We start from the raw sequence: 23,163 nt of genomic DNA, 5'->3' as shown, positions 1-23,163 counted from the left end.
GAGTATATTTTGTAAATGTGTTGATAACCAAATATTTAGAAGAGTCACAAATATTCTATATAGATAGCCTATGTTAGTATTTAGTAGTTTCCTTTAGTTTTAAATAATGTATGTGCATGGCTGACGAAGCAACTATGCAAGGAATGCTTTCAATCTATCAGCAAACACAAGCACAAGTCTCAAGTTATATGTTGAGTTTGAAAAATTAGTCGAGGTTGATTTACCGGAGCCTAACATTGACTGGACTGAGCCAATTATATTTTATGCAAAGTGTGTACAATACGGAATAAGTGGCGATTGGCTTATCGTGGCTAGTCTTATTAAAAGAAAATTTTGTTAGGTTATAAGACAGCACAATGACAGTCACCATGCACCAGAACTACCATTTCTCAAGATTATGTCAAGCTAAACTCAAACATGATTGCGGAGGTGATAAATCCATTGGTTGAAGTGGGTCCATCTTTAAACGTGAAATATGTGATTATTGAAGTGCAATCAAAATTCAATTATATGATAAGTTACCGCAAAATATGGTTGTCTAAGCAAAAAACAATTGCGAAAATTTTTTGTTGTTGGAAAGCTTCTTATAAAACTTTGCCGTCGTGATTTGAATCAATGATACAAAAAGAGCCATCAACAGCAGTCGAGATCGAAACTGCACTAACATATCAAGAGAATGAGGTGGTCGAAGATATTAGGATAATGACACGAGTGGTTTGAAACTTTTATCCTTGCATTAAAACATTAATGAGCCCAATCGTATAAGTAGATGACACATATTTATATGAAAAATACAAAAGAACTCGATTAGTTGTAGTTTTTTAGGATGACAATGGCAGTTTTTGTGCCTGTTAATTTTTTATTTTACTATTTAATTTGTTAAACATATGTATTAGGTGATAAATTCCTAAAACACTAGAATATATCATATCTTTTGTATTTTTTTTTAGTTTTTTATTTTTGATCTAATTGTATTCATTAATTATATTATTTATATATCATTTTTTTTCTTTTTTAACAATTTATACTTTTTAATATCATTTAGTTATAATATTGTTAAAAATACATAGTATTATCATAATTTATGAAAAATAAAATTAAATATTAATTTCAATTATTAAAATATCATATTCAAACTTACATTTCATCTAAGAGTTTTATATTTGTACAAATATTTAAATATAATCTAAAATAAATAAATAAACAAAAATGATTATTTAGAAGAAAAAAAATAAAATGATAATATGAAGTCGAATAAATAAATTTAAATTGAGTATTTTTGTAATTCTAAAAGTTTAATTTATGTATAAATTTTGTAATTTTATAATTATTAAATTTAAAATTAATTTATATATTTTATAAAATATATATTCATTTTGTTTTTACGTAATGCATAGGTGTAAATGTAGTTAAAATTGAAAATGAGACTGAGAGAGAAAGCATACATATTGAAGAGACAGAGTGCTAGTGCACTATATATTCTCGGACCTACAGGGGTTAGACGCGTATTGCGCAAGCAATATGTCTCTACGTATTGTCAGTGCAATACGCCTCTTGTGAGTTGTACTTTCTCTAAATGGCGTTCTTAGATTCTTGTAAAAATTACCTTTTTTTGCAATATCACATTAAATTTGATGTTGTTCTGATACAAATTTGTATCAAGAACAGAGAGAATTAGAGATAGTCACAAAGAATAGAAGAGAAATTCCTAGAATTAAAGACAAAAAGAAAAAGTAGAGTTTCAATTACATCATGTCTATCTTATATTATTACATCGTACTTTTATTTATAGTATAATTTTTTAAGTGCTCCAATACTAATCTTGTTTCCATTACTGGAACTTTCTATGACCAATGCAAAATGAGTCAAGTGTTGATGATATTGATTAGAAGAATCTCCCTGTAGTTTACCATAACAACATAAGCAAAGGAAGAATGAGCTGAAAGATTTACCTTGGATTACTTTGACTCTGTTGTGAACATCATTTCGCTAATACTAAACACTAAGACACTAAAGGCTAAACTAACTAATTGGCTACATTATATAATAAAAAGGACTCTAGAACCTTCCCTTCCTATCACAAACTATTGGCACCTGACCTCACCTGTGCTCTAAGCCTCTAAAGTATTCCTTCGTATAATTATTTATTTTTATCCATAGTAGATTCTTCGTTGATCTTTATTTAATTAAATCAAAAGTAGCAATGATCATAGATGTTAGTGAAACATTGCTTCCGTATTTATGACAAAAGGAATAATGGCCATTACATATAGTTTGCTTTGCATTTAACAACTAAAGTAAGAAGGGAAAAAGCTTATTTCTCTGAAATAGTGAAATGTTCCTTCTGTGTTCATAATTGTCTCTGATTCTAGGGAATAATCAAATGTCTATGTGATTGTATATCATTTTAACTTGTGTGTATTATTCTTCTCATATTCAGGAAAGTACAAAGGAAGCTGAATTAATTGCAGCTTCAGAAAGATCAGGGGATGAAGGTTTGTAAATTTATGAATTTGAATACATCATTGATAGTACTCATGGAGGAAAGAAGAGGATATTTTCTGCATCATTTGTGACCTCAAAGAAACTCTATCTTAACATTGTTCATTCTAATAAACTAGAGAGTCTTCATGAACCACATAAAAGAATGATTTTAGAGCAAGTTCTCCATTTCTTTGATGCAGGCTTAAAACTTTGAAATGAGAATCTCATTTCTTCTTTGATTATTCTCCCTCTCTTGAATTTTGATTCTTAAAATATAGCAATTGATTTATGTTCAGTCTTAGTTGAAAGTCATAAAAATCAACCAGACTGAAATTCTAGTGTATAGATTTTATATTACTATGTTTTAACTTACATAGCTACATATTTACTTGAACAGTTGAACATTATATCTTTTTAAAAGGGAAAATGCTGCCGGAGGTGTGTAATTATTTTCAACAAAGATAAAAATGTTGATTGCATGAGCAAATTATTTTCTGAAGATTATAGTTAGCGAGATCTCAATTAAGTTTAATTCACAGGTATAGGCTTACCCTTTTCACTAATTCTTCCTCCCTTAAGCTATTTATAAAGAAGGAGAAAAAAACACGTAGTTATAATTACTGTAAACCGAAATCTAAATATTTTGGATTAGAAATATTGTTAGTTAAATCATAGTTTAAATTTTGGATATAATTAGCTGTGCAAGGAGTGTCAAATAAATTGGTTCATTTAGTCCAATTTGTTTATATCTATTATAGATTTAAATGGATGAAGTAATTATATATCGAATATATATGTGGATATTCAAAATAAAAATTTAATCTTTTTTTTTTAAATCTATCAAGCTAAACAAGTCAATCTTTTTTTTTAATTTGTTATCTAAATAGATAATTTGTAATTAAAGCATGTTTTTTTTATAGTAATTATTGCCAAATAAAAATAAGTTAAAAAATACACTAGTTATATTTTTTAGAAAACAAATTTAAATCTTTTTTTATGTCCTATATATGAGAATCATTTTTGTGTATTTAGAACTTTCTACATTTACATATAAAACGAAAACAAAAAATCTTAAAATGAATTTAAATATGGAATTTTTAAAATGAAATCTTTTTTATTTTTTAATCATAATCTAATCTAACTAACATACTCTAGCTAACAAGTAAAGCTTATATAAATGTATTCACTTATATAAATGTTGTGTTTAAGAAAAGGAATCCAAGCAAGAGGCTAATTAAGAAGACCACGAAAATACTTAAAGCAAGAATGAGTCAAGAGAATTCACATATGTTGAAGATGATAGAGGCGGAGCTGTTTGCCGACGACCACAATGTGGGTGGTAATCCACCGCCTCAGCTTCAGCCTCAGCCTGATTGGGATATGGAGAAGATGTGACGTCGGTGGTTATCAACCACTTCAACCTCAACTTCAGCCCAAGCTGCAGTCGGATAATCAACCACCTCATTCTTGGGACGACAACAAACAGTTCGATGAGTGTTTGCCGGAAGCTATGGAGAACCGCCGGCGGGAGGCGGAAGCTATGAAGATGACAGAGCAGTCGGATAATCAACCACCTCATTCTTGGGACTACAACAAACAGTTCGATGAGTGTTTGCCGGAAGCTATGGAGAATCGCCGGCGGGAGGCAGAAGCTATGAAGATGACAGAGCACTATTATGGAAGCCCATTATCTGGTTATCAACCACTTCAGTCTGAGCCTCAGCCGTGTGCCATTGACGTGTGTGGTTATCAACCACCTCAGCTACCGTCTCAGCCTCAGCCTCAGCCTCAGCCTCATCCTTGGTCTCGGCCACTTCAGTCTGAGCCTCAGCCGTGTGCCATTGACGTGTCTATTAATCCACCTCAGCTACCGTCTCAGCCTCAGTCCCAGCCTTGGTCTCGGCCACTTCAGCCTCAGCCTTGGTCTCGGCCTCGTCCTCAGTCTCATCCCCAGCCTTGGTTTTTCGCTGATACATGTGGTTATCAACCACCTCATCAGTCTCGGCCTCAGCCTTGGCCTCGTCCTCAGCCTTGGCCTCGGCCTCAGTTTTTCGCTGGCACGGGTGGTTATCAACCACCTCAATTGCAGCTTCAGCTTCAGTCTCTGCCTCAACTTGAAGCTTTTGAGTCGGTTGTTGCCAATTGTTTTCGGGATGCCATACACAACCGTTGGGAGGTGGTGGCTGCTCGTCTCCCTGGAAAGACCCGGCGCAACTGCAAGAATGCTTCCACAAGCTGATGAACGACGTCATCACGGTCAACACCATCCAAAATGGTTATACCACAAACAATCCTCTGAATGCTGCATCTGGCAACATGACAATCATGATGGCTGTGCCTGCTACCACATTGGAACACAACTCTTTTTTAAGAGTTCAATCGACGATCCTGGTTCTGAAGGCATGGCAGTTTCAAAGATATTCAGGCGGTCAAAAGACCCATGCCTAAAAGACAAATAGTACTAATTCAGTTCAATGAAATATAATAAGTATATTAGTTACAGAAAGGTTAATATCCTGCTGTAATAGACATCTTTTGAAGAGCTTTCAAAAGAACATCACAGATTAGCAGATTAGCACCACATGAACTAAAATACAAATGATTGAATTTCATAAGTGCAATGTAAACACATGCTACACATCAACAAAAAAAGGGGGATGGGGGGTGGGGAGAAGAAGAACAAAAAAGCAACAAAAGCTGAAAAAACAGCATTACAATCTGCATCATGATATCTTCATTTAATCAACTCAGCCATTCTGATATGATGAGATGTACCATGATATAAGTTACAAAGTAACAACTCCTATTTTTGAAAAATATTAGAATCCTAAACATACTAAAATAAAGATAAAAAATGGCGTAATGTAAGAAAATATAAAAACCAATCCTAAAAGATTGCCCTAAGATATTACAAGATACATCATTTTTAAGAGTTCAAAAGGGGTAATTGTTTAGGCTTCCAATATTCTGAAACAGTGATGCTTGACAGGACTTGAAGTCTTCAACATTGTAATTGTCATAAATGACAAGAAATATGATACCCAAATAAAGGAAAATCCAAGTGCTTGTCTTATATAATGCTTAGAAGCTAGAACAGAATAATTGGCTTTATCCAGGAGAAGAAAACATGATGGAACCAATAACTTAATATAACAAAGACAATGAATAAATATTTTATAAGTTTCAATGAAATATTGTGAAAAATTATAAGTTGTCTCTTAACCTGTTTAATTTCATTCCACATATCCTTAGCCAAGATACCCTTGTGACAGGAGATATAACAGACAGGACATACTGATATATGCACATCCTCTGTCTCCTCTGCTGCAATTGCAAATGTGACAGGAGACCGCTCATCCCTAGTCCTATAGTATCATCTAAATTAATTGATAAATTCCAAAATTATTTGTCATTCAAAAGTATAGTAAGTGTTAAGGCTTTACTTGTGATGTAGAAGAACACCATGCACTTTGTCATTCACCCTAGCAAAACATAATATGTATCTTGAATGTTAGAATAAAAAGCAATCAAATGGGACATTTTCACAAAGAAGGTGAACAAGTCACAATTTTCTTACATCTTTGAATTAAAATGATCGCCAGTAAACTCAGAAAGTCCTCCAACAGAAATCTGAATGCATACATCAATTGTTTGCATTAAGCACCCCAAGGGCCAAGAATAGGATAAAACATTAAAACACCAACAGTGTAATAGTAAATAGTCAACAAATAAGTTTCACTTACAGTCCATGTGAAAAGCAAGGTGACATCTGCTGTTGTTTTTCCAAAATTATTTAACTGCATAAATAACATTCATTGCTTACTAGGAGCAACATATGCATCAAATTCTAAGTAAAAAAGAAATTGAAGTGACTCTTGTCTACCACAAAAAGTAAAAACTGATGATGTAACGCAGCAACAAAATAGCTTCAAGTGTAAATTAAATTAAACTCTCGTGGCTAAATTAGCTTATTGGAATCATAACAAGAATAATGCACTAAATTAAACTAAAGCGCCAAGTCAAAGACACTCAAGATCATAAAGGTTCTACAATGAAACAAAGAGGTGAAGCAAGGAGTTGAGAAAAATACCTATGGCAAACGTTCTCCAACGAAAAATGGCATAAAAATATTAATGGGAAATCAAACGAGAAAGAATGGCTTGAACACTACTCAAGCACGAGAACAAAAAATAGATGAAATAAGACAATAATGTAGGACAAGTAAAAACTGGCATATTTAATGAACAATTTCAATAAAAAATTCAATGATGGTGGCAAAGAATATGAAAATAACTGATCTCTTCAAGGAGTAGATAAATTGTGAATAAGATTCAAACAGTATTGTGAATCATATTTATTGTGATCAAATAAAACAACTCACATAAAAATTTATTCAATAATTATATATAGAAAGTGCACACACTATATAACATAGAAAGATATCATGATAAATATATAACTTAAATTGAAGTATGTTCTATGAATTTGCCTTTTCTTTTCTCATTTGTGGAATGAAAATAATTTTCTTCTATGAACAACAAATAATTCTATTAAATCTTGTCTTCATTTTCTTATTACAACAAAAGTGTTGTTACAAAAGTCACGTATTCTCGTTCATAAAAAAGAGGCAAAATAACATTAATAAAACAAAATCTTATTACTGGCATCATATAAATACAGCACAGCAAGTTAATTGGAGTAATTGTGTAAATACTTAACAAGCTAATTAGTATCAAATACTTTGTCTATAATCTAATTAGTATCAAGCTCTTCTTATACTAACTCTCAACTTCAATGACAACCAAATAAAATATGAAAAACAAGTAATCATTAATAAAAGTATAAAATTACCTAAAAATATTTTATAACTAATTTTTATGGATGAAATACTTTTAAAAATTGTTTACATATATGTTTAATTAATATATTTGAAACTAATAATTTTTTAAAAAGATACATCTTTTCTACCAAAAGTCCCTTCAGCATAGCCATCAGACTTTAGATAAAATCCAGTTCACCGTCCCCTTCGGCATTGCCATCAAGGCCGGAGAACTAGAAAATCAAATATTATTGATAAAAAGGTTATGAATCACAATTACATCTATAATGATCGCATGTTCCTACATCAGTATTTTTTCAAACCTATCTTCTGGTCATTGTTCATTTACAAAACTAGCTAACAACTAACTCGAACTAGATATGTGCAACCTAAATAAAACTCTTTAGACCATTTACATGTTCTTCCTCCTATAAGCAAATCCTCCATCCATTAAAAACCTCGGATAAGGCACAATTTCTACATTGAAAAACAATTAAAATAGTGTAACTATCATGGATAATAACTTAAAAGAGTTTAAAATAGCCAATTAAATATTTTCTATATTAGTGGAAATTGAATTAGACTAACTAATTGAGAGTAAAGAAATGACTTACGATGATCAAATTACATCAAAAATGCTTTTCCTTAGCTTTTTTCCTTCTGCTAATTCTTTTTTGTGTAAAAACTATTTCTGAGCATGACTGGAAATTTGACTATGAGTTTTTATTTTGACGTAATATTCTGAAATTCTTGTCCAGTGTAAACCTTCTTGTTGGTACCCTCTAAGAAATAACCTACCAAAATATGATTTTTGAAATAACTATTAACAAATTTTATACTAAAAATTTTTAAACAAAAACATAAACTATTTAATTAGTAACAATATTTTTAGATATCAAACAAATTTTTTTTTTCTTTTTTGGTTTTCAGTCCAACCAGAAACATTACTATGCCAACCACGGTCAAAACAAAATAAATTTAACAATCAACAAAAAATTACTTTAGAATTCGCTCAAATTGCTAGTTATTGATGCACAAAAATACTAACTTATGAAAGCTTTAATTAACAAGAGAGCAGTGAAGTCGATCTTACAGAAAAGAGGTACTAGACTATATATTGTAGACAAGATACAATCATCATCGACAAATTAGAGATGTATCTAAATCAAGGAAGTGCTATAATAAATTGCTTTTCTTTATATGTAGGTACTAGTTGCTCCACTTTGTTTTTTTTTTTTTTTTGGTAACACCAATATTCAACTAAATAATAAATAAATAAGGAAGAGGAAAAAAGAAGTAATATAATAATAAATACCTATGCTCATCTGGGGTCCAATGAGATCCATTCTTTGTTGGTGCTGCCTCCTCCTCTGCGGCCGGCACTACCTCCTCCTCTGCAGCAGGCACTAACTCCTTGCTGTCATGATAGAAATAAACAAAATATTTGATAATCAATGAATTTCTTGTGAACAAAAATATTTATATATTTGATCATCTCCATTTCAAAATATTTTATTTATTCCAAAAACAAATCTAAGGGAAAAAAAAGTTCATTGTTTATACGGTTTGTTCATAAAACTTATAAGATAAGAAAAAGGAAATATAGAATAAGTAAATAAAAAGAAAGAAAGAATACGAGAAATAAACCTTGCAAAATAAGAAGAGAATGAAAATATTGAGAATACCACCTGTGATGATGATCAGTTGAGGCTCAGACTGAAGTGGCCGAGACCAAGGATGAGGCTGAGGCTGAGGCTTAGACGGTAGCTGAGGTGGTTGATTACCACACACGTCAATGGCACACGGCTGAGGCTCAGACTGAAGTGGCCGAGACCAAGGATGAGGCTGAGGCTGAGACGGCAGCTGAGGTGGTTGATAACCACACACGTCAATGGCACACGGCTGAGGCTCAGACTGAAGTGGTTGATAACCAGATAATGGGCTTCCATAACAGTGCTCTGTCATCTTCATAGCTTCCGCCTCCCGCCGGCGGTTCTCCATAGCTTCCGGCAAACACTCATCGAACTGTTTGTTGTAGTCCCAAGAATGAGGTGGTTGATTATCCGACTGCTCTGTCATCTTCATAGCTTCCGCCTCCCGCCGGTGGTTCTCCATAGCTTCCGGCAAACACTCATCGAACTGTTTGTTGTCGTCCCAAGAATGAGATGGTTGATTATCCGACTGCAGCTTGGGCTGAAGTTGAGGTTGAAGTGGTTGATGACCACCGACGTCACATCTTCTCCATATCCCAATCAGGCTGAGGCTGAAGCTGAGGCGCTGGATTACCACCCACATTGTGGTCGTCGGCAAACAGCTCTGCCTCTATCATCTTCAACATATGTGAATTCTCTTGACTCATTCTTGCTTTTAAGTATTTTCGTCGTCTTCTTAATTAGCTTCTTGCTTGGATTCCTTTTCTTAAACACAACATTTTCGTCAATGGCAAACGGCTGAAGGCTCAGACTGAAGTGGTTGATAACCAGATAATGGGCTTCCATAATACTGCTCTGTCATCTTCATAGCTTCCTCCTCCAGCCGGCGGTTCTCCGTAGCTTCCGGCAAACACTCATGAATAACCGGCTGAAGAGGTTGATTACCACTCATGTCCATGGCACACGGCCAGGGCTGGGGCTGAGGTGGTTGATAACCACCTACATTGGCGGCAAAAATCTTGTTTTCGTCCCCATTCCAGACCGGCTCAGGCAGAGACGGAGACTCAAAGTGAAACTGCGGTGGTTCATCGGCATCCAGGTCTATCATATCCCACGGATCCATCATTGCAGAATCTGATTGCTCTTCACTCGTTCTTCTTCTTCTCTTCTTCTTCTCTTTCTTCTTCTTCTTCTTTCTTGATTTCCTATTTTTAGATATAATATTTATGTAACCTTCACTTTCTAAGATAGAGTGTGTCAATTTAATTTATATTACATTATGGATAAAAAATTAAAAGATTTCATTTTCAAATTTCAGTTTTAAAATTTCATTCTAGGAATTTTTATCTTTTTGTATTATGTAAATTTAGATAGTTTTAATTAAGACAAAAGACTTTTAAAAGCATCAAAAATTGATTTAAATTTTGTTTTAATAAATATAATTTTAAATGATAAACCAAAATTCAAATATAATATTGTAGTGAAGCAGTTAAAACTTAAAAGATAGTAGAATGGACAGACATAGTGAAAATATTAAAGGTAATATGCAAAAGGTTAATATGAATAATGTACTTAATCTTGAAGCCTAAAACCAAGGTGTTAACTTAGAAAGAAGAGATCTTGTCCAGAATTTCTCATTGGGATCAAAATCCAAACAGAGTACCTATATACAAAAAAAACAAAAAAAACAACAGAGAAATCCACAATCCTTCACAAAATTAACTAACCAACTATTAAGTAAGATGATAGCTTATAGCCAATTGAAGGTTAACTCCTATGCCTTTTAGACATGGTGTAATCATGTTTCTTCACATTCCCATCAACTAAACCACGGGCAAAAAATTTACTCTAAAATTAATATTTTAATCCAATTTTTTAAATTATAATTTTTCTTTTTTTTTCTTTTTGGATAAATGGAATTGAAGCTCAAAGAGAAGAGATTACATAATTGTAACTAATCGGGATAGTATAGTTGACTCATTTAGATTACATAATATTTTCTTTTTTTGATACTCTGTTTCCTCCCTATACAACATACTTTAATTACAAATTATCTATTTAAATAAAAAATAAAAGAATTGACTCTATTTAAATTTTATGCATTCTCAATGCAAAATTCTTCTAAATTAATATCAAATCAAATTATTGTTATATAGACAAAAAATGGTTAACTTCTACACCTCAATCTCAACAAGAAACCAAGTTGATCATTGCTAATTTTGAGTTAATTAAGTAAAGATCAACGAAGAATCTACTATGGATAAAAATAAATAATTATAGGAATACTTTAGAGCACAGGTGAGGTGCCAATAGTTTGTGATAGGAAGGGAAGGTTCTAGAGACCCTTTTATTATATAATGTAATGAATGAAACAGAGAAGACAATTTGTAGCCAATTAGTTAGTTTAGCCTTTAGTGTCTTAGCGCTTAGTATTAGCAAAATGATGTTCACAACAGAGTCAAACTAATCCAAGGTAAATCTTTCAGCTCATTCCTCCTTTGCTTATGTTGTTATGGTACAAGTACAGGGAGATTCTTCTAATAATATCATCACACTTGACTCAAATTTTGCATTGGTCATAGAAAGTTCCAGCAATGGAAACAAGAACCTTACCTTACACCTTTCTGCTTGTAAATGCTTATCAGCTACAAACTCGGGGCTCCTGAAGTCTCCAAGGTTTGCAAGACGAACCGGGTTCATGACAACCCCAATGTTGTTGCTCCCCATACTTGCATCTTGAAACAAAGCAGTTGCCCCAGCTTTATCAACCTATTCATTGTAAACCAGAGCAGCAAAAATTGTAACAAATGTAAATGGAAAGTGGTGAAAATTTGGAATGACAAGAATTTTATGTTTTTTTGCTCCAACTCCATAGCATTTCATCTTGTACTACTCAATTTGGAGGGGATAAATAACAATTTTTTCATGAAATATAATGATCAGTTCATCTAATATATTCCATTTCCATCTAATCTAATTCTAAAATATCTAAGAGTTTAAATTTTATGCATTGTCAATGTAAAATTCTTCTAAATCAAATTATTGCCATATAGACAAAAAGTGGCTAACTTCTACACCTCAATCTCAACAAGAAACCAGTTTGATCTATGCGCAACACACGATTAGGTGTCAGTGTAAAAGAGTTATACACTAACATGAGTAACAGCTAGATTTTACTCAATATTTTACCCACCTCATTCCATTTCCATTTAACTCTATTGAATCATTTTCCAACACATCATACCAAACATACGCAATTCTTCACAGTAGAAAAAGCTTATCAAAGATTAAGGTTATTCAAAAAAAAAATGGGTAAATAATTTTACCTTAGTCCAAGAAGAGGGTATAAGAAGAGTGAAACCTTCCTTCGAATCAGTGTATCTGTGAAGCTCCAAGTCCAACTCTTGAGCCATCAAGAATGAACCACTAGTGTTTGATAAATTGCTCGAAAGAAAAGTTGTGAGAAGAAGAGTAAGATGGAGCTTCCTCTTAGTAAAAAATGTTGATAAATGCAGGATGTGGTTGTTGTGAGGTTCATTGGAAAGAATGCAGGTAACAGAATTGAAAGAGGGGATTGAGAAGAAGGTTCTAGAAGAAGAGTGTTGTTGTGAATTGTGGAGAAGCGTCGAGCAAGTTATAAAAGCCATTGGAATATGTTCTTAATATATAAGCGCAGATGGATTTATTCACGTTATTTTTTCTTTTTACTAATGTCATGTGAGTAACATCATTTTTAAATCAACTAAAAAATTTATCAAATTAACTATTATTTTTAAATTAACAAAAAAATAAAAATACAAAAAAATATACAAAGTAATATAAATATATATAAATTAGGTTATAAAATTACTAATGATAATAATTAAAAATTAATAATATCTAATTAAATTTATAACCTACAAAAATTTATATCCTTATGTTTATTATATTTTACCGTTATAAATAATACAATAAATTTATAATTCTAATAATTAATTTATTAATTTTTATAAATAACTTATTAAATATAATAAACATCCATATTATAAATGTCATAATAATCTATTAATCATAATAAATTTTACGCTACAAATATTCAAATTTCATACTATCTGAACTACTTATATAAGTCTCTTATCACTATTTTCTCAAATAACATCAAAATTAGTACAAAAAATTTATTTTCGCACTATACAACATCTCAAACTTACTCGATGGAGCATTATTCTTTTGGACAATATCACCAAACAAATAAATAATTGGTTTATCAAAGTTCGCATGGTTCGTCTATGAAAAATATTAACACCCACAAATGAATAAGAGTCTCTTTATCTAGAAATAATTATATTAGATGAAAATGTACAAAACAAACATATTTATTATATTTTTAAAATGAATTTACGAAAAAATACATTAATTATTTTTATTTTTTATACTTTTTATATTATTTTATAATATTTTATATATAATTATATTTTAATATCTTTAAAATTATACTTCTTTCAATATGCTATTCATTGTTCCTTTTCTATTAACTTAAAAAAAATAAATGTAATCCATTTTTTTACACTAATTATTAACTATGATATGATTTCCTAACACCGCACGTAACATCTCTTTATGTAATTGTGAAGAGAAATATGATGAACATATTCAAACATTTGTTACTAAAATGAAAAGTCTATACTATAAAAAAATTTAAAAATAGAAGATGCAAATAATTTGTATAGACCAATTAAAGGTACAATGAAAGTAAATTTTTTACTCACAATTGTTGTGAAAGAAATTAAAGATTTAATTTTGAACATTTTCTAACACTATTTTGAATTTGCATCACTTGAGATATTGTCTGACAGGGTGGGTCAAAAAAAAATATTAACAGGTAATTTCACTTTATACTATTTCAATTATTATTATTAAAAATAACTTATTAAAAAAATCTACACATTTTTGTTCTTTTTATTGTAGATGTTATTAGAAAATTACATGCACATCAAAAGATTAAGGAGAAAGAAAATCATACAAATTTAATACACATCTTCGAAAGAAGAACATACATGCAAAGATGGAACAAACAATACAATAGAAAGTGCATATAGCTCAATAATTTATAAAGAACATGCCTTCACAAGAATCTACGACAGAAAGAAGAAAGCAACAACTCTAACAATAACCAATAAAGAAAAAAGAAGATGAGCGTCACATAAAAAGAATAACTCCATCAACTAAAACAAATGCAAAAGTCAAACCACTAAATAAAAATATTACTTTGTACAATTTCAATATTCAAATTTTTTGTACTACAAATAATTTTAAACAAAACACCTTTTAAATTTAATTTTAATTTACATATATTTAATTTAATTTTATAAAATATAGTCATTTTTAATATTTATTATATACTATAATTAATTTATTGTCCGCACATCACCCGAATCTCATTCTAGTTGAATTGCAAAGTCTAATGTGGAAAATTGATCTTCTCCAGTTTTTTTAACACTTAATAAGATACAATGTGATTTTCCACTTTTGATTCTATAACTGGGAACAGAAATAAATAAAAAAGAGAGTAATCAATAGTTAAATTAAGCACTAAATACCATCCAATTTTTTTTTTCACTGGAGAGGATCCACTCCCATATAATGTGTTGGGTTTCATTGGCACAGGGAGCAAGTTTCCATACTTCATGTGTTTGGGTTAAAGCCTTAAGGGGGGAAAAGGTAAGTAAATAAATAAAAATAAAAATTAAACTCATTTGTTACCGTTATTTTTATTAATAGTTTCAACAAAGGTCGTGTTTCAGGTATTTAACTTTTTTTTTGGTGACTGTTTCAGTATTTAACTGGATATAATAAAATAATATATTAAATTATTAATATATAAAAAATATGTTTTTTAAAAGATTTAATTTTTTTGTAGTTTATTATTTTAAATTGATTAATTGTTAAAATATTATATCAGCTTGACTAGTTAATCGATTTTTTAATTTTTAATTAATTTTCTATCAAATGATTTATATTAGACCGAACTAATTTGATAGCTAATTCTTAATTAATTGAATAAAACAAATTAAGTTTAGTCTGATTTTCAAAAATATAATCATGTTAGTTCATTCTAAAAAATAAAAACTTAAAATAAGAATTTTTTGATAAATTTTTTATAGAGATTTTTTTATATATAGAGTTTCAAAAGTTGTAAGAAAGGTTAATATTTGAAAAAAATTGAAAATAATATAAGTGATAGTATAAACTTATACAAAATATATAGGGATAAGTATTATTTTTATCCCTAAAATTTAGAGCCAAAATTAAATTCGTCCCTAATCTTATTTTGGGTTTAATATCGTCCCCAATGTTTTATTTGGTATTAAAATCGTCCTTTTGAATAAATTTCTTTTAAAAATGACAAAAATACCCTAATCTTCAAATACCCCCTTATCCCACCCACGTTTCACATACACTAATTTTCCTCCTCTTCCTCCTAAACCCACTGAACCCACTCCTCTTCTTCCCCGTGAGCATCCTTGCATGTGTCGTTGTTGTGTTGTTGCTGTTGTTGCATGTGTTAAAAGGAAAAACCACGGTAAAAATCTGCCATCGAGGGCTCCTCCGCTGCCATCGAGATTGATGGTCACCCTCGCCTTGTCACGTTGCACCCTCACCTTGCCTTGCCGCACCCTCCCGTCGCCTCGCTATTGAAGGACATCCTCTCTGCCGTCGTCGCCCTCCTCTTTGGCGTCGGTCACGATGTCGTCACCATTTATCTTGTCGGTTGTCAACAACCTTCTCCAGCAACAACGGTGGCGGAGTAAACTGGCAACTTTGCTGACTCTATTTCGCTCTGGATTTTGTTTGTCTCTGTGTAATTGATTAAGTTTTTCATTTTTTTAATTTGAATGCTTTGTTGTTGTTGTTGTTGTTGGATTTGAAGGGTTTGATGTTGCATTTAAAACAAAAATTTTAGAAGTGTTGGAGTGGTGGTGAACGTTGAGGCTGAGCTTCTTGCTTTTCCATTAGCGTTTGCAAGGACTTCTCTGGTTCCAGCCAGGAACGGATCCAGAAATGTTACCATGGGGGCCAATAATATATATAATGTCAAAAAATATATGCAAATAAATTATAATAGTCAAATTCGTCCTTGAAAGATCACACATTCTTCAAATTAGTCCTCAAGATATTTTTTAGTCATATTAGTCTTTAAAAGATAAAACGTAAGTCAAATTGGTCTTTCCGTTAATTAGATGATAACGGTTGATGACGTGTCACATTAAGTGCCACGTGGCATGATGACATGGCAGGTTAATGCCACGTATCACAATATGATTGGTTGACGTGTCAGTGACACCTAGCATGCCACGTGTCACTTGTCGTGTAAACAAATTATTTATAATAAAAATAATCCCTAAAAGTTTAGACGTAAGTCATTTTCATCCTTAAAATTTTAAAAATTAATCAAATTAGTCCTTATATAAATTTCTTTTATTTTTTTTCATAATATTAAATTTGAAGTATTTTTATAGTACTAATTTTAAATTATTCCTTAATGAATAAAATTTTTTATACATAAAATAATTTAAATTATTATAAAGTTATTTTGTTATTTGTATTTTAAATTTTATATTTTCAAATTGTAATTTATTATAGCAAATTTTTTTTATTTAAACATATTTATCAAATTATTGTTGATTATATATTTAAAATTTTAATATTTTAAATCTTACTATATAATATAATATTTATTTTAAAATTTAAATCTTTTAAATTTTTTAAAATTATAATTTTTATTATTATTTAATATATATAGTATAACTCAATAATTGAAAAACTGATTTGTGGGATTGTAACACCTTACTACACAGAGTTTTACACTTAAGTCGTAGAACAGAAGTAGTGTGGTCTTACGGACCTCTATTCGGAAATATTAACATATAATAGTGAAAGGAAGTAATACACTAGGAGTCTTGAAAAACGGATAAACAAAAAATTGCAAAATGAAAAGCGCAATGCTCCAGAGATAAGATTACTTGCATACTAAGAAACCTAGAAGATAAGAATAAGAATAAGAATAAGTAACAGAGTAAAAGAAGGCCAAGAATACAGCGTAACTAGCTCCTGACTCAACCTGCAAAGCCAAGGCTAGCCGGAAGATATATATATATATATATATATATATATATATATATTATATATATAGGTATCTCAAAATACACAAAATACAAGATAAGGTCCTATCTCTCCCTCAACCTCTATGAGGAGCAAAATAAACAAGTTTCTTAGAGAGCATACTAGGTAAATATATATACATATATACAAACAGGAAACTCAAAATACACCCAGGTACTACTCAGCGAGGAGCCTCTCGACCTGCATTTGAAAACAACAACACAGTATGGGATGAGAACCGGAGGTTCTCAGCATGCTAAAGGCGTCACACGTATAATAAATAAGGTCCTGGGAATGCTAGAGGCAATCCTAGAACTCCGTCGTACCATTGAAAGACTTAATTACTAAACAGAAGCCATAAACAGGGGTAGGTAATCTAAACCTTTCTAAACTTACTCAACTTTAATCCTAACATAATACCAAGCCATTTCACCCTTCCTTCGTCCCTCCGTCATCCATAATTTAGCAAAGACAAGCAACCAAAACAAGTTCACGCACAAGTAATAAGCAGATAGCGCAAGTAGCAAGTATAACAGATAGCAGGAGGTATATATTAAATTAGGCAAACCCAGGAAATGCATAGCAACCAAAACAAACAAATGCGTATGATGCATGCCTGTCCTAAGGCTGATGAGGCTCATCTGTCAGTTATCCAGCCAACCTGACAAGTCCGGAAACCTTAGACTGTCTCCCGTTGCGCATCCCCATGAGTCTATACATAGATTTCACATTCAATTATCATTCAAATCACTCAATGGGGGCTATCCATACCCAGGAATTTATACGTACCCGATCACCGTTACGACGTAGGGTCAACAGAGTATCGAGTTTCGACCTCGAACACGTGGTGGCAAGTCACAGTTTTTACCCAGAAAAACTCGTATCTCAGATATCATTTCTCATAAGCCATTTCATTTTCATAATCAATATATAATCATTTATCAAGCCATGACATTAAACTTCTTTTAATATTCTCATCTCCGTCATATAAGTCATCATTTACCTCTTACTTCACTTCCAAGTTAGCTTATTTTCCTAGCTTCAACTAGCTACTGAACTTAGCACTATACCTTAAGTTTAAAAAGGAGGAAATGGAGGTTTAGAAGTGAAAATCTGATTTAAAATGTTAAAATCCAGTTTTGCAGCAAACAGGGGCCACGCGCACGCATGGTGAGAATAGCACGTCACGCGTACGCGTGATTATGCGTACGCGTGATCATGCGCATTGGCCTCTCACGCGCACGCATGGCTACTCACGCATGCGTCGCCAAAATGTCACGCCACGCGTACGCGTGGATGGACGTTTTCCGTCCAAAATTGGCAGTTCATTTGAAATAAATCCAATTCCATCCAAAATTTGAGGAGCAGGTTATGGACTTCCAAAATTCACCAAAATTCACTTTTTACCAACCCACATCCAAACCTCATTTTCACCAAAGTCATGTTCCTTACCATCAAAACCTGCACCTCCATTATATAACAAGTTCCATTTTATTAATCCTATCCACTATCACATTAATATTCATACCAATTCATAAAACCCGTGCATTATTCAAAGAATTCACCCATTCCAACCATAACTTTCATATTAAAATTCATTAGTCCATTACCTTCGTTCATTAATACCATATCATAATCCACCTTCAACTAATTAAACAAGTCATACCACCAAATTCAATTAACTCATATCAACATCATCATCAACCCAACATTAATATTTATAATCACACATATTCAACAATACCAGCAACTCATACTCATAAATTCCAATACAAACTCAATCATAAATTTATCCTACATCATCACACAACTAATCATTTCATTCATTTATCCATTTCAACTTAGCCTATGGTCCCCTAGCCTAAGTTTTCACAAAATCTTATATGTTAAACACACGAAACCTAAACCATACCTTGGCTGATCACTTTATTCAATCCAAGGCAGCCTCACAAGCTAGAACACAGCCCCCAAGCTCAAAGAAACCATCCACAAACCAAGCTTCAATCACCCATAAGCCTCCAAATACTCAATTTTCAATTCCAATGCATATATATGAATTTAATTCACACCTAATACACACATATATTCCAAATTTAGATTTTACCTAATGAATTCAAAATTAAATTAAAGTTTAGGGAAACCTTACAGCTCCCACACGCGTAGCAACTCAAACCCAGTAAGCTCCACAAGCTAAATCGAACCTAGAACATTAAAATTGGCAAAATTTCACTATAGGATTTCAATTTCAAAAATAGAAAGGGAATAGAGATTTTGGAACGAAAATGGAGCTTACCGGTGAAATTTATCCGAAAGAAATGTAGAGCTCGACGCGCTGGACGCGTGGCCGCAAACGGTGCAGCGATCGGAACTCAAACGGAAAAGTTATGGTAATGAGATGGTTTGATGAGGGTTAGGGAGTTCTTCTTCTTCCCCAATCTGTTTGGCTTCGTTGTGTATGAAATGAGAAAGAAGAAGCTGCTGCTTCTTTTAAATTATAGGTCCAGTTGGACCTACGGGTCCGGTTTGGACTTCGGTTTAATTGGTTCGACTTTTTCGATCCAATTTTGGGCCAAACTTTTTGAAATTGGTATTAAAATTTTCGTTTTGACGAGCTCTATTTTATTTTGATATTAGTTTTTTTTTTTTATTTTTCTAATTAAAATTCAATTTATTGACTAATTATTTACCGATTTTAGCGGGATTTACATGGATCACTTGTTGAATCTTAATATTTTAATATATTTTTAAAATAATTACTATATTTTTAGAGTGAGATATAAAAGATTAAAATATTTAAAATAACTACTATATTTATTTAGTAAAATCTAAAATATAGTTTTAATATTTTGGATTTTACTAAATAAATATGTAAGACCCAGAAATTTTAGAAAAATCTTATTAAGAGCTAATTTTGATTTATTTATTCATTAAGTATTTTAATTTCAGAAATTATTTTATTAAAGATAATTAAAACAAATTTTGATTAATTGAGTTTAAAGTAATTTAAGGTTTTATCTAATTTTATAATTATCTATATTTAAATTATAAAGTTTAGTAAATGTAAAATAATAAGAATTTTATATAATTTGGTTTAAATAATTAAGATTTTATAATTTAATACTTTAATTCTTATAAAAAAAGAAAATTAATTATATTATTTTATATTTTAAATTAAAATATTTAATTAAAAGCTAATCAATAAATTAATAATTAAATAATATCTTTAAAATAATTTTAAAGGATTAATTTAGAATTTAATTTAATATAATATCTCTTAATTTTATTAAAATTTAACAAAGTCTCAATTTGTCCAAAAATTCCTAATTTTACATTTGTCTTAAATAAAACCCTAATTGTACCCTAACCCATAACCACCACCGCCATACCCCCTTTCCTTTAAAGAAACATAGCTTTAGAACAAACTAAAAGAAAAAGAGAAGGGGAATAGAAACAGGGGAAAGCAGGGAAGAGAGAGTGAAATCCGAGAAAACAAAGAGAAAGAGAGGGAAGAGCGGCGGTGGAAGGGGGAAGACGCACCGGAGCTGGTGGGCTGTTCCGCCACTCTTTGTCGCGGCTGAGGCCGTCGCCGCCGCAGATGCGTCCGTGCCGTTGTGTGTCGCCGTCAGAGGAAGAGGAGCGCGAACCAGAGCCATGCAAGGGAGGAGCAGAGCGCACGCAGGGGAGAAGTGCCTTCGATTTAATTGGTTCAACTTTTTCTAATGAAAGCTGCCCCTAGTATTTCTTATTCGTCAATTTAAGACATTCACAGTGATGATGGTGGATATGGGTTCTGTGTCAAGAAGTGTTGGTTCCTTGTGAATACGATGCCAGAAAAAGATGATGATGGCCGGTTTGCAAGTGGAGGGTGGAAAAGTGAAGATGGAAGGCTTAGTGTGTGTTTGGATTTACGTTGGACAAACTGGAGTTTAAATAAAAGTGATTTTGTAGAATTGATTTTGGGTAGAAGTGAGTTTGTGCCAACATGATTTATGTTTGGCAATTTTTACTAAAATTGATTTTGATAAAATAAATATTGTTTGGATAATATTAGTTAAAACCATTTCTAGATAAATAATTAATTAATTACTAAAAAATATATAATATTAAATTATAATATTATTTTTTTAAGTATATTTAATCTTTTTTATATTTTTTTAGCATTTTTATATAATATTTTTTTAATAGTACTCTATTTTAGTATATTATAATTTTTTATTATTGTAGTAAAAATTAATATTTATTTATGAAATTAAAAATAATATATAAAAATTGATAACTTTTTAAGTATTTTTTTATAATAAAAAATAATATTTATTTATTAAATTAAAAACAATATATAAAATAACATATTTTAGTACTCTTTTTAAGTACTCTTAATAATCTTATTTTTATTATTATTTTAGATTCTAATTTTTTACAAGTTATATTTTTATTATTATTTATAATTAATTTTTTATTTAATTTATCATTTCTAATAAGAACAATAATACATATTATAAAAAATTAAAATAGTAAACAGTGCACAAAAATTAAAATAATTGTTTTAATATTCTCAGTATTTATTTAGAACAAATTATGAAAAAACCAATAATAACTAGCAACAAACCTAAACGTATGTTGAGTAAACGCAGAAGCTCTAATTTTTTGCTTCTTGTGAACGAACTTTTGAAATGCAGAATCACGTTGGCGTTCAGGGAAGAAAAATTGCCAAACATAAAAAAACATCGTTCAAAGCATTGAAACACACTTTTATCCTCTCCAACGTGTTTCACAAACACACCCTTAGCTGTGGGTATTCAAGCTTTAGATGGAAGAGAGTAACGATGGAGGAATTTTATGATATTAAAACATTATGCTTATTTGGAATATTTGATGGTCATGGTAGTTCTCATGCTGCAGAGTATTTGAAAGAGCATCTCTTTGATAATCTCATGAAGCATCCAAATTTTCTTTACTTGTGCCAAATTGGCTATAAGTGAAACGTATCAAGGGACTGATTCTCAATTTTTGAATTCTGAAAAAGACACTTTCCGGGATGATGGCTCTACTGCTTCAACTGCTGTTTTGGTTGATAACTATCTCTATGTTACTAATGTTGGAGATTCTGGGACTATAATATTGAAGGCTGGTAAAGCAATTGCTCTCTCAGGAGTTGATGAACAGAAGAGGAATTGATGCGTTTAACTACTGAGCTTTGGCTAATCGAGGTAGGGTTTTTCTTAAAATATATTTATATTACAGAGTTGTGATAAATAGATATTAATGTGAGAGAACATATGCCTGTGATTATAATTGTCTTCTAAATCTGGTTGTTTGCTGGATTGAATGATTGATTGCTTGATTGCTTGAGTAGTTTGTGATTGCTGAAAAGAAATTAGTTTGAAAGGTTATTTTGTTGATTATTATGAAAAATGGCTTTTCTTGGTTTTGAAGCTATTTTTGATGATGTAAAGGAATTGGCTTTGGAAATGGTTTAATTTTGAGTTAGTGACTTTATAAATGATTTTATAAATGATTTAGTATTTGAGCTGGTTTGATTTTAAAAAGAGATTTATTATGGGCACTGATTCGCTTTGAAAATAATTTGATATTGGAACTAGCTGAATCTTGGAAAATGATTGAGGTTTGGAAAAGGTTTGAGAAATACTTGGATGGGACCCGAAAAGGGTGGCAGAATCCGAGTTTTAGAGGAGATGTTGCCGAAATTTTATAAAATTAGAAGTTTCATTTGAAGTAGTTATTTTAAAAGGTTTAATTTTAAGCATTATATGACTTAAGATTACTTCACTTATCAAAGAAAAAGTTATGTTTTGGATTGAGAATTGTTAGTGAACGAAACGGAAAGAATGATGATGAGGATTGATTTGAAATATGATTTTTGAATGAATTTGGAAATGGGATATAGGATTGACGAATGATGATGATATTGAGAATGACTTAGATATTGATGAATGATGAATGAATTATTTATATGCCTTATGAATTTGAAATATCTGAGATACGAGGTTCTCTGGATTAAGTGCCGTGGCTTGCCACCACGTGTACCAGGTTGAAAACTCGATACTC

General features: G+C 31.2%; 1 protein-coding gene and 1 pseudogene across 7 annotated transcripts; one reads left to right on the top strand and one right to left on the bottom strand.

Moving 5' to 3' along the window:
* Positions 1-3,555: 3,555 nt before the first annotated feature.
* Positions 3,556-12,602, bottom strand: LOC148550046 (psbP domain-containing protein 2, chloroplastic-like). Of its 7 annotated transcripts, none has more exons than XR_015895893.1 (9): positions 12,282-12,602; positions 11,569-11,724; positions 8,992-10,160; positions 8,619-8,720; positions 6,228-6,281; positions 6,062-6,114; positions 5,928-5,966; positions 5,708-5,849; positions 3,556-4,928 (listed from the first exon to the last, which is right to left on the bottom strand). XR_015895893.1 is itself a non-coding variant. In XM_088495942.1 (4 exons), exons 1-3 carry the CDS (start codon positions 12,600-12,602, stop codon positions 10,541-10,543), a joined length of 555 nt encoding a protein of 184 aa, XP_088352068.1. In that variant the 3' UTR covers positions 10,033-10,160; positions 10,528-10,540. The 7 variants fall into 7 exon arrangements, 2 of the variants coding, with proteins under 2 accessions (XP_088352068.1, XP_088352067.1); XR_015895894.1 differs by lacking the exon at positions 3,556-4,928 and adding an exon at positions 7,918-8,097 and having other exon boundaries at positions 5,710-5,849; XR_015895890.1 differs by lacking the exons at positions 11,569-11,724; positions 12,282-12,602 and having other exon boundaries at positions 8,992-9,731.
* Positions 12,603-20,541: 7,939 nt separating this feature from the next.
* On the top strand, positions 20,542-22,272 carry LOC148550045 (putative protein phosphatase 2C 76 pseudogene; annotated as a pseudogene).
* The last annotated feature ends 891 nt before the right edge of the window (positions 22,273-23,163 follow it).

The sequence above is a fragment of the Arachis ipaensis genome, chromosome B8 (genome assembly GCF_059453495.1).
Source record: "Arachis ipaensis isolate K30076 ecotype BB chromosome B8, ASM5945349v1, whole genome shotgun sequence".
Taxonomy (NCBI): Eukaryota; Viridiplantae; Streptophyta; class Magnoliopsida; order Fabales; family Fabaceae; genus Arachis; species Arachis ipaensis.
The sequence above is the reverse complement of the archived record's forward strand: the minus strand, read 5'-3'. Positions and strand labels throughout refer to the sequence as shown.